General features: G+C 51.3%; 1 protein-coding gene across 8 annotated transcripts in view; it reads right to left on the reverse strand.

Annotated features, from left to right (window-relative positions):
* The window catches only part of MMP17 (matrix metallopeptidase 17), a 78,369-nt gene that overhangs the window by 1,466 nt on the left and 64,713 nt on the right, over positions 1-12,190 (reverse strand). For 2 of the 8 annotated variants that reach the window (XM_068910695.1, XM_068910693.1), the window contains exons 5-9: positions 11,487-11,663; positions 11,260-11,359; positions 8,616-8,698; positions 4,232-4,384; positions 915-1,172 (exon numbers count right to left, since the gene is read on the reverse strand). In XM_068910695.1, the coding sequence (XP_068766796.1) occupies positions 915-1,172; positions 4,232-4,384; positions 8,616-8,698; positions 11,260-11,359; positions 11,487-11,663 (771 nt within the window). The remainder of the gene's footprint in view (positions 1-914; positions 1,173-4,231; positions 4,385-8,615; positions 8,699-11,259; positions 11,360-11,486; positions 11,664-12,190) is intronic. The other 6 variants (XM_068910698.1, XM_068910697.1, XM_068910700.1 and 3 more) reach the window with 4 other exon arrangements.

Consider the following 12,190-nt stretch of genomic DNA (forward strand, 5'->3'; position numbering starts at 1 on the left):
ACTGTTAATGGCTTGGGCTGTGTACTGGCATCCATACTCTTAGATAAACAATCCATTAAGCACTACCTCGGTGTGCTAAGTTCTTCCTACTTAGCAGAGGACTGGTCTAAACACTTTGTGCACCACTCACACCCCCACGAAAGGCCCAGGCGGGACCTGTGAACCTTCTGCTTTCAGGCTCACTTTTTCCACGATGAATAGGGAGGGTTTGAACTCTCTAAGCACGTTCCACACTTACGAAGGACTCCTATCAAAGTGAATGGTGGGTCACTCTCAACAGCTTCTGAAATTCAATTCGATAAGCCTGTGGAAATGTTCCTCTCCTCTGCCTGGTTTAACAGCTGCTATTACACTGTTAGGTCACCAGTAAATAAAAACGGGAAGTATCACTTTATTGTGAGTGAATGGCTGGCTTTAAACATCTCCTGTAACAAAATTTCCACGGTCTTTTCAGGGAGAAGAAGCCACTGAGAAATCTAATCCCTGGAAAATAAGTCCTAACAGTCCTTATTCTGGGTGAAATACTTCCTTTAAAAATATTTGTGTCCATATTTTGTCTTATTTCTCTAGCTGAAAATCCAACTATAACAAATGCAGTGAAAAGCAAAACAGCATATATTAGGATAAAAATCATTTGAAAAACAAGATCCACTGTGTTCTTTTAAAAAAACCCAATTATTAGGGCCCCAAGATATTTTTGTTGCCTGCTTGAACTTAAAATGTCTTTTAGTGAGCAGAGTGCAGCATAGGGAGCTTTGACTCAAAGCCTAGCTCCCTTTTTCAGCTCTATATAAGACAAGTAAAAACGTCTGCACGCCTGGGGTTTAGCAGTTTACCTAAGCAGGCACGGGCCGAAGGGTCTATATTGTGCAAATGGAGCACTGTTTTTTTCCTAAATCGGCCTATGGACTCACCATCTGACCATCTCATGGCATCGTCCAAAGGGCTGGGAATTCCCTTCCACAGAACGGTCTCTGAAGGATACCCAGGATCCATTCGCCGCTCGTGGTCGTCGTAGCGCCAGTAGAGATTGTCCTTAAAGAAATAAGTCTTGTCATTGTGGGCCCAGGAAAAAGCAGCGTCGATTCCGCCCAGGGGCAGACCAAAGTCTGAGATGGGCCGTGGGTATCCTTCCTCCACGTTATTGTCTTTGAACACCCAGTATCTGTCTCCTGAGGAAAGGAAAGAGGCACATGGCAAAATCACATTTGTTTCACAGCTGAAACCTGCCTTCCCCACAGACAAGCTGATGTTTCAGTATCTGTTGCTGGGACAATCCTTAGGGCTGCGTTGCTGGCATTGAAGAATGGGGACCGGAAGGAAGCAGCCTGCTGGGGAATCTCTTAGAATAGCTGCTTTTTGTGTCAGGCTCTCCCCGGAGTCTCGCCCCACGCCGCTTCCGAATTGCTGCAGGCGTGACGGCTCCAGGACGCGAACAGCCTGCCAACGCTGCACGGCGTCAGCTTAGCCGCCTCTGCTGCGCCTTTGGTCGTGGCGTTGCCTTTTCCGCCCTTTTTTTTGATTTCTGCCTAATATCCAAGTGCAAGAAATACAAAGCTACGTGCTGCTTTTGAGGACAAATTGAGCACGTTCTGCCTGCTCTTCAGCTCTTGAAGAGCAAAGCAGATCCCAGCTTGGGAAGGGAACATGCCAAACTAGAGTCAGTCGGGCTGAAAGACCTGTTGATTTTAAGAGATGTAAGGAAGGTGTGCAGGGGTGGAAAAAAAAAATCACATTTGAGCAGCTCACTGCTCTTAAGGGGCTTTACACAGCCACCACCACCCTCCCTGGGCAGGAGAGCACTGTCAATATTTTCTTTTTTTTCAGCTAAAAATGAAGCACTAAATGACTCGCCCATGGTCATACAGGGCCTCTGCGGCCGGACAGGAAAATAAACCCAGATCTCTCAAGTCCAACTTAATACTCTAAGCGCTGGGACAGTCTTTCTCTTTCTAAGACAGCCCTTGGGTAAGCTGCGACAAGGCAGGATCTCTGCAGTGCCCTTTTGCGTATTACACAACCTACTTTACAGAGCAGGTTTTTCCTCCCTCGATTTTCTAGAAAATCTGAAGAGGCAGTTAAGCAGATGCCCGTGTATCAGCAGCAGGGTAATTTGTGCGCTTTGGTTTCCGTCCAGGGATCAATGAAATAGCAGCGGAGAGAGAGAACGAGACGGTATTTGATGGCCGGAAAGAAAACCTCTAGCTTAATTTTACAAGTTAGGCAGGACTAACTGCAGGGGGCCACAGACGGCTGTGTTGGAGGGGAGGTGACACCTTGGAGGGGCCCGTCTCCAGATGCAGCACAGCTGTAACTGTGCCACCTACATCACGCACACAGTCACGTCGGGAGCCGAGCCGCGCGAGGTCCGTCCGTCCGTCCGTCCCCGGCAGGCGCAGCCTCCCGCCCCGGACCCGGGCAGCCGGACGGGGCTGGCACCCAGCTCCCCGCCGCGAGGGAACGCGGTGCCGCGTGGCACCTCTCCCCGGCCACGTGCCGGGAACGCCGCGCCGACGTCCTGGCTCTCGGAGGGGAGCGCGGGCTCGCGCGCAGCCCTGCGCGGGGGAGCTGCGTGCTGCCAGAGCAGCTGCTGCATTTGCAGCCCCGTGGCTTCCACACCTGGCCAGCTGCGGAAAGCGCTGCGGCAATCCGGCTGGCTCGATTCCCTCTGCACTAACAGAATCAGGGCCGCCCGAGGCCGCTGGAAACACGCGGCAGAGCCTCGGGCACGCCGGCTGCCAGCCAGCCCTGCGCTCCCCCGCGGCTCACGCCGCCGCCGCCGCGCTCTGCCGCGCCATCCGCGCCCGCTGCCTCTCCAGCCGCTGCTCCCGGGGCGGCGCCTGGCCCCGGCGCGACGATTGCAGCAGGGCGACTTTCGTCCCGCAGGCGTTGTTCTTCGGCCGGGCACTGCTCTGGGGCTTGCAGGCGGCTGCAGAGCCCTTTTGGCTTGCTGGGGAGCTAGTGTGCCCCCAGGCAGCCGGAAAGGTTTCCTCGGCTTCGCCGGGCACAGGCGCCCGTGGCGGGGCGGGGGGGGGCCGTTACCCAGGCGAAACCCATTTCTCGGCTTCACTTTCATGGTTCAGCACTGCTCGGATCCATCCTTCCCCAGGCTCGGAGCCGATCGTTAGGGAGACAAAAAGCAACTTCCAACTGAAAGAGACTTGGCCAAGTTACCCCAAAACCTGCTTTTCCGTAAAGCGCCGCGGACCTTGCCTGCAGCATGGATGGAGCAGCCGGGAGCCAAGCCGGAGCCGGGACGGCGGACCAGCCTTGGGGCGGCGGGTCCCAGCCGGCTTTGCCGGCGCCGATTGCTGTCACGTGCCGGGTCGCGCTGCCGAGAGGCTCCCAGGGAAGGCAGCAATGTTCGGCCGCGACGCTGGGAACCAATGTGGTTATTTATGTTGCCAGAGCAGCAACGGGCAGCAAACACGGTGCAAGGAACATATGGGATGGAGATACATTTAGTTCTTCCAGCAGGTGATTTTTCAGAAACACAACCCCACGCCTGCCCGAGGCTTGGACGCCTCGGCCCCCGGCTGCAGGGCCTGCAGAAGCCTGCTAGGTGACTCCAACAGTCCCAAACGATTTCAGTGGGCACCGCGGCATGTGAGAGATGCTAGTAGGACATTTCCTTAGGAACGGAGAACGAATCTCTCCCCCAGCTTCTCAGAAAGAAACTTGAGGGAGTTTTTAAAAAAAAAAAAGAGGACTCTACCACTTATTTTAAGAAGAAAATTGAAACAGAAATGTAATAAGCAAACCCTAGCTCTTCAGGTTCTCATTTTTTGTCCCCTCTGCAGCTGCCTTCCTTCTCGGCAAAAAATATTAAAAAGAGAGAAAAGGCAAGAAGGAAAGAAAGAGAACAAAACCTGTAAAGTGGAGGGGCAAGGTGGTTTCCGCTTTCGCTTTGCTCTTGAAAAGCAAAGATTTCAATTAGGTTTGTCTGAAGATTTTCTTAAATGAGGTTTGCCTCATTTCTTACGGGACCTGGTCGCTACTGTCTGACTGCCCTTCCTAACAGCCTCACTTGGGGCAGCCTGGCGCTCTCGGGCTCACAGGGCGGCCTGGTAGCACGTCTCCGATCTCGCCTGGGAGAACCTTACTGAGCGGCACGCGTCTCCCCTGTCTGCAGGGCTCGTCAGACCGTAAAGTTACCTTGACGCTGAGCTATAGAACAGGAAGACACGTCGCTAGGGGTACGGGATATCTCCATCCCTGCGTTTGCTCTCACCTTTGAAGAACACAATCTTGTGGTCACTGGTTCTCTCATAGACTGCATCCACGCTGTCCAAATTCAGAGGCAAACCCCGCCAAAAACGGTGGATCTGAGCCGGCTGGAGGGAGACCAAGTGCTTATTGCGAGTCAGTCTCCAGAAGTACTTGCCTGGAGGAACAGACTGGACATTACTGAACCACACTGCAACACACTTGCGCTGGGGGGGAAGAGATGACGGCTGTGGGATGCATCAGGAGCAGAAAGCACAGTGCACAGGATGGGAGCTATGAATTACAAGCGTCCTGTTTCCCACCATCAGCTGCTAGCTCTTCATACCCCTGGCAGCCTGCAGGAGACATCCCCTTTCTGGGATCGCAGCAACTCCAGGACGCCGCACTGCAGTTATCGCAGTCCTGCCTGAGGAGGGAAGCTCCCACCAGTGCTGCTGCACCGCTCAATCGGAGATCACCCAAGGCAAGAGGAGGTCTTTCATCGCCTTCCTCGGCGCTTTTGCACGGGGACTTCCTAGCAACAGCAGCCTAAGGATCACTGGAGCCGCTAAAACTAAACCGGACTAGCACAGCCTTTAGAGAGGCTCTGAAGAAGCGTGCCTGCTTCTGCCCTCCCCAGAGCACCGGGGGCTTTCTGCAAACAGCGCTGACTGCGGCTGCTGCCCCGCTTTCAGCGCGGCGCCCGGCTGTCCTAGCGTTTAGAAACCTATGAAACGCTAACTGACGTTTCAGAGCTTTTTAAATGAAGAAAGGGAGTAAGAAAATAGAGGAGGAGGAAACTATATCAATAAAGCAGGACCGGGGTAAAACAGAAAAGGAGGCACAACGAAGGCGTCTGGGTACAATCTAAAGGCATATGCTAAGCGGGGGGACGTCGGTCCTGAGGTGCTGCAAAAGGCCACGTTTCCTGGTGGCACGAGCAGGCACGCTTCCCACACCTGCCGTAAAGCTGCTCCGGCTTATACCAAAGGAGAGTTTGGCTGGGGGCATTTTGTGAATATTTTGGGGTATGGAAAAGGAACCAGGTTGGCTCTGTGGGGGGAGGATGCTCCATGCTGGATTTCCAGAGGAGTCTTAATGATGTTAGTAGCAACTCGAAAACTGACCGTCTTCACTACTTCTGGGCTTCTCAGCCTGAGTTTCTGCAGCACGTTTCATGCTGCGTTTTCCCTGGAGAGCTCCACACAGTGAAATCCGAGTCAAAGCAAGATGTCTAACTCTCAACTTTGTCTCATATTTGTTTTTTGCCTGTTAGAAATTATTGCATGTTATTTACATCTGCTTTTGCATCGATTCCCAAGGGGAAATGAGCAACAGAAACCAAAGATGCTTCTTCGGATTTGTATTCAAGATGCTCAGCTCTTTCTCCAGAGCTGGCAGATTGCGATATGGTCTTTCAAAATTTTATGGAAATTGGATCTTAGCCTAATAATGCAGGAGGCAAAACTCCAACACTTAAACATCTGCAGAGAGGGTTTTTATTATAATTATAAGGATTTATATCATATTCTTGTTCTTCTGCTCCAGTTTGCATATTTGCTCTATCTGACTGAAGCCTATGGATGAATAATGCATTCAAATGTGGTAGGAGCTGCCATAATTATAGATTCTTTTTAAGAACATTAAAAAAAAAAGTATTCAAACTCGATGGCCATCGTACGTCTATGGAAACACATGTAATTAAATAAAGATGATCTCTGCATCACTAATTAGAGAGGCACTAGACCAAGCCAGATTTTCACTGTTTTTTAATATGAAATATATCTTGAAATAATTGCTCCTTTAGTAGATACACAGCTAAACTTCTAAGTGCTCTGTGCTAATTTGACACAACAAGCGAAGCCCAGGCGCTTTTGCCATTTTAGCCGTTTCGTAGCACTGGGCTCAGTGGGTGCACAGCTGCAGCAAACAAGGTCTAAACCTACACTCAGAGTCAGGCACGGTCTGGCCTGATGGTTAGTTCTGTTGTTGGGTTTTTTGATAGGCTATTAGGAAAAAGCCAAAAATATAGCAATTGAGGTAGCAATGATGGCCCCAGTTTACCCACGCTCATGTTTTGTCGTGGCCAAGCCTGCTTGCCAAAGTGCTGCAGTTACTTAGACAATCACCAGGCAAAGCTGGATATGCAGGGGAACTGCTGCCATTAGCATGCAAAGATATAATAAAATAAAAAACCCCAACCCACATTCGTTTTAAGCTAGACAGCGTGATTTAAAATCACCCTCTGAGCTGGCAGATTGAGAAGGATGAAAGCTAAGTGTAAAGTCCTGCTGTCCCAAGCGTCTCATTTTATATGGATGACGGGCTGAAGCAATTGCTTTCTGTAAAACTAGGTGATTTTGATTCCAGGTGTGCACCATGCTCGCAGTACTTTGGATGCCTCTGGCAAGCCTGCTGCGTGCACTGTACAAACACAAACGCGCACGCAGGCCAAAGCTGTCAAACTTCAGGAGTCTGTAGTGAGGCACCTAAATCAAAGCGAGCCGAGCTTCAGAAGTGCAGAGAACCCACCGTTGCCTTGAATAAAAATCAAGTCTGGGAGCCCTGGGGAACGCCGGTCCCTGTGTCTGATCACAGCGGGAGACGCTTCTCTTCAGCTAGGAAATCAGCTGGATCAGCCCAGAACAAAATGTTCATTGGCGGTGAGAGCTAGTCACTGGAGTTCGTTAAAATCCTGCCCAGGAGGCAACGTCACCGCTCCCCGGCGCCCCGGACCGTCCGACGGCAGCGACCGGGGGCTCTGGTCAGCCGGGGCCTCGCGGCGCCGGGAGCCTCCGAAGGGCAACGGCAGCCCCGCGCTCTCTGCAGCCCCAAAGGCAGCCTCGCAGCTCCGATGCGCTGACACCGGGGCCTTTCCATTTTGGGCATTTGGGCACTGTGGGCATTTGGGCCCACAATAAGCATACGCAAAAATAAGCATATGCAAAAAATAGAGACTGAGAGGTATTTCTTTTTGGCTTTGATTTTTTCAGTTCCTCTCTGAAAAAAAAGAGATGGCCATTTATCCTGGACACCAGCTCTTGTCTCTTATTTTCCCTTCCTCACTGGGGCTTTTTGGAGCCAGCATTTGAATCCACAGTTGCAGGTACAAAACTGAACAACTCCTGCAAGGGGAACATCCTCTTGTGCCCTGTGCTCCCCAAAGGGCGCACACAGCATCGCCCTCGCGCCGTTCCTCCCTCCCCCCGAGCCTCGCCGTGTCACGCAGAGAGGGGCTACCCTCCTAGACAGCGGGGCACCCCAGAGAAACACTGTCAGCAACTGTCTGCTGACACAGAAGCAGATGCCTCTGTAACCGCGTGCGTGTTGTCTGCGAGTGACGCACAGCAAGCAACAGCAGAGAAGATGAAGTGCAGGAGGCAAGGGAAGTCGAAGGCGTGCAGGAAAAAAGCCACAGAGCGCTGTTGTTCTGTTAATCCTTGGTTCAGCCCAGATTTTGTCTCTACATTGCAAATATCAGATTTTAGTTCTGCACTTTCAACTTCGGGGCAGTGGGGTGCAAAGGATCAATGAGGGGCAGAGTGGAAAGCACAGGGCTGGATCTTCACCAGAACGGCCACTTCAAAGCGAGAAAGCCCTGAGCACCGCACGCCCGGTGACAAGCGGGTGACCAGAAGCACGAGGGCTTACCTCCATTAGTGTAACTGCAGAAACTCTGCTCATCTCTCCCCCTTTCTAGGGACCCGCTAGAATCCTCCTAACCTTGTCACACCCTTAAGTTCTCCCAGCTGCAGACTCCATTGGTTAATTATGTGCTGTGTTAAAGAATATTCATTTTTGTCATTTTTAAATAAATTGTGTTTTAGTTTCGCTGGCTTTCTCCTCTTTTTTGGATAAAGAGAAACATGTGATTTACTGTTCAGTCATTCGGATACCTTCACCACATCCCTTCTTTTCCTCCTCCCTAACAGTCCCAGGTTAGCTGCTGCCCCCTCTCCTCGCAATCTCTGCCTGTCACTCATCAGCGCTGCTGCATGTCCCCGGGCATCCTCCGTACTGGCACCTCCTTCGTCACCCCGCGTCTGGCAGGGCTGAGACTGGCGATTCCTTCTGCACTGCAGGCTGGATTCTCATCTACATTAACATTTCCTTATCATCTGTCCTCAGCCTTAGTGGGTTGATTAAAGGTCTCAAACCTTTGAGCTGGGCCAGAAGTTGTTAGTGGTCTGTGAGAAGCATTGCTTGGGTCTGGGGGCACTGCAAGACCCAGAAGTAGTCTCCAGTCTGTGAACTCAGAGCCAACTTATCCTAATCGCACGCTCCAGATGGTCCGATATCGCCTCTGCCAGCGTTACAGAGCTAGCCTGGCAGTGTTGTACGTACATCATTGCAGGGCTTCAGGCACGCAAGGATCATGGAGACCAGCAGCGGTGAAAGCAGTCGCTTACCTTTGAAAAAGAAAGCCTCTCCTCTGATCTGGGCCACGGCGTCAAAGTGAGTATTGCATCTGTTGGGCACATCCCTCCGGAGCCTGCGGAGAGATGAGCCGGGTGAGAACGGGCCCACGCCGGCAGCGGGACCGAGGCTCCCCGGCCCCCGTCCTGGCCCTGCGTGGCGCAGCATCCCTCCCAGGGCCAGGCAGGACGGCGCTCGCCCTCCGGCGAGCCGGGCGCTGCCGCCGCTCGCCCCAGCCCGCGAGCCGCTCCTCCCAGCCGCAAGCGCCGCAGCTCTCCGCAGCGCCAGAGCTGAAGCAAACCGCGCTGCAGCTCCGGGCTCTCGTGGTGAAGGGGTTATTTCACTCTCGAGGAGCCGCACAGAGCATCACAGCCTGCGTCTCTTTGATATACCTCGCTCTCCCAGCGCGCTCTCTGAACCCAGCTATGTGCAGGGAGGATGTCCAAGGCACGGGCTGGGGCAAACATCAGCCTGAAGGCAGTTCTGTGGCAGACGCGCTCCCTGGGCCACCTGAGAGCGTTGCTGAGAAGAGCGGAGGGACACAGACTCCACGTTTACTAGCTGAAGGAGCTGAAGGCAGTGCTGGCTTCCAGCTCCCCAGTGGCACAGGACAGCATGGTCCGGCCAGGTGCCCTAAAGCATCAGGACGTTGGATGAATAAAAAGGCAAGAGGCATCTGACTCCAGGGGCTGGGAACTTTGGTGCTCAGAGGCTGAGCTCAGAAAAGCCAGTTAAAGGTGACAAAGCTGGAAAGTGAGGCAGCAGCAAAGACTAAGCAAAGAGACTTGGAGGTTAGATAGTGCCCCATGATATATGGTGGAAGCCACCTGAGATAGTGAGATGCTTTTAACAAGGTAGGTGAGAAAGGCACAGAGTATGAAGGACCTAAAGAGCTATGCAGCCTGCATGAAAAATAATGATTGATAGAGAACAAGGAGAGGATGCTGGAAATTACACAAAAAAGCTGCTCTGGGTGACAGGCAAGCATAAATCTAATTTGCTGATAGAAGATTTATGTAAGGTTGCCAGCATCAGCTTCACAGCCCTCTTCAGGCACAAAGTGACAGATGTGTAGGTGAACCCACTTCATCCTCCCAGTCACACACAGGGCAGAAAGAAAGGGTTGGAGGTGGATGAGTTTCCTGCTCTGCCTGCTGCCATTGTAGGATGACACGCTACAGCAGCAGCAAAGAGGTGCATGTATTCTCTCATCCCTAGGTCCCCTACACCACACACACAAGCTCCAAGACGATGCTCATACAGGGCTACAGGGACAAGCTCCTTTAGAAGTTACGCAGCAAGAAAGATTACTGAGGGCACTGCAAATTCACACGGCTACTTACGCTGGCCACACACTAGTGCGGGAGAGACAGAGCCTCCAGGCTGGCCTAGAAGAGCCCATCTCGGCTGGCAGCACTAACTCAGCCAGCCCTAGGTGCCATCACTACTGCAGGGAACGGTATACAGCAAGAACCAGCTCTTAACGCCACTGAGGGCCGGTGTTAGGGACATGCTCTCCCTGTAGCATTAATCATTACTAATGATCTGAGCATAACCCCAAGCAGGGCAAGTGGGGACAAGGTGCCCAGATGGGAAGATGTAACTGCAGCACAGCATATTTTTTCAAGATTAGATTCTCCTGTAGCCCCATTGCTGTAGCAGTAATCCAGTTGTTCATGTTTTCCCTTTGTGAGGAAGGACGCTGTTGTTATCCCCTCTTTACAGAGGGGGAATTGAGGCCTAGAGAGGTGAAGTAATTTCCTCAAGGTCGTACCCAGGAGAGGGGCAGACAAGGAGACAAAGCTGGCACCTCCTGGGGGACCTGCTCCATCTCTGCTGCTCTCACTTGGGACACTCTTGGTATCTGGTAAAAAATGTGTGTGATCGTTAACTTCTACCTATTTACTCAGTGTCAAAAGGACACTCCACCTCCTAACCCTTCTGCTACCCTAGAAGCAAAACAATTTGGTAATTCCAACATTTATTAATGATCCAGAGCTTTCCGAAATGAGGGTGTGCTGGTTGCTTGATGACACACTCAATATGAGCAGTCCTTTGCCAGTTCAAAGCTGTGCTAGAGTCAGGCTATCGGTCCACTTGTTCCAATATTCTCCCCCGCAGGTACATTAGGGAGTTGCTCACCATGGAAAGATTTAGGTAAGTTATGCATGCACAAATCAGGACACTGCAGAAGTTTGATTAAAATTTCAGCAAGGATGAGTTCACCTAAGGGCGGTGGGGACAAATTTCCATTAACATGGGTGAAATTTGGAATCTTAGGGAAATGCAAAGCATTCCAAGATGATGCAGAATTTCTGGACGTGCCTTGAACGATAAAAATCAGCTAACAGAGAAGCAGCAACTGTCACTCACTGTTGCTATTAACCATTCCAGTTATGGGCTGGCTGGCCAGTCTCCAATCTACACATACATTGCTTGAAAAAAGCAGATGATGATCAGGGGACATAAGGAAGAAGGAGTACTCTGTGTATGTGTTTATAGGCAGGCAAGAGGTCTAGAGGGAAATACAAAAGCTAGGGTGAGCAGACAAGATCCTGATGCCTAAGTGGACTTTTACTGCTACATAATCTCTGCAAAAATATCAGCAACAGCTGAACAGAAATGAGCTTGACTTACGGGACAGTGGAGCGGTTCTCTGGCAGCTCTGGCAGAAAGGGATGGTCGTCTGTTTTGCTTACTTCAGGCTTGGCTGTGGGGGACACAGATTCCCTGACTCCTATGCACAAAGATAAAGAAGCACTAGAAGCATCCTCCCCACATGCTCTGCTTGCCCCAGAGAAGAGCTATTCCAGTGTGCCCCAGGGCAGAAATGGGCCTTAGGTGGGTAAGGGACACAAACTTACCATACAGTTGCCAGATTCGGACTTTATCCTCATAAGGTAGGTCATACTTTAGAGGATCCCCCACTGGACCTTGATAATAGGGTCTCATGATAGACTCTACGGCAGAGATGTGGGTCAAGCCAATGGCATGGCCAAATTCATGGACAGCTACAGCAAATAGGTCCATCCCATGAGCATCTGGAAATACAAATATCATCAACATGAAAGTCACTACGTGCTGATTGTATTTTGTGGGTTTGGACAGGCTGTAAAAGAAGATACATATGTATGTTGGGTGAAGTCAGACTAGCAGATTATGGTTCATGTCTGAGTGGGACAACTTCAGGGTTGCACAGGAAAGGGTTTGCTCATCCTAAGAGAATATTTGCGATTATAACATTGTTTTCCACCTGTAAAGGCCTTACAGTCTTTTACGCTAACAGTCTTAATTTTTTATTGGACGGAGGGTTTAGAGTGGGATTTTTAACATGGTCATTCCCCCCTTAAACTGGAAAAAAATGTTTTGGAATAGGTGAAATTTTGAAAAATAAAGTATTTGCCTGTTGAAAAAAGGAAACCAAAGTGTATCATATGAAAATGGACAGAAGGCCAGACACCAGCTTGCCTGTACCAAGGGACCCGCGAGAGTCAGGCACAGCCATGCCAGGGCAGTGCCAGGCAGAGCAGGAGGGGACATGTGCGGGGACCGCAGCCAGCCTGCCCGA

Source organism: Struthio camelus, chromosome 17 (assembly GCF_040807025.1).
Source record: "Struthio camelus isolate bStrCam1 chromosome 17, bStrCam1.hap1, whole genome shotgun sequence".
NCBI lineage: Eukaryota > Metazoa > Chordata > Aves > Struthioniformes > Struthionidae > Struthio > Struthio camelus.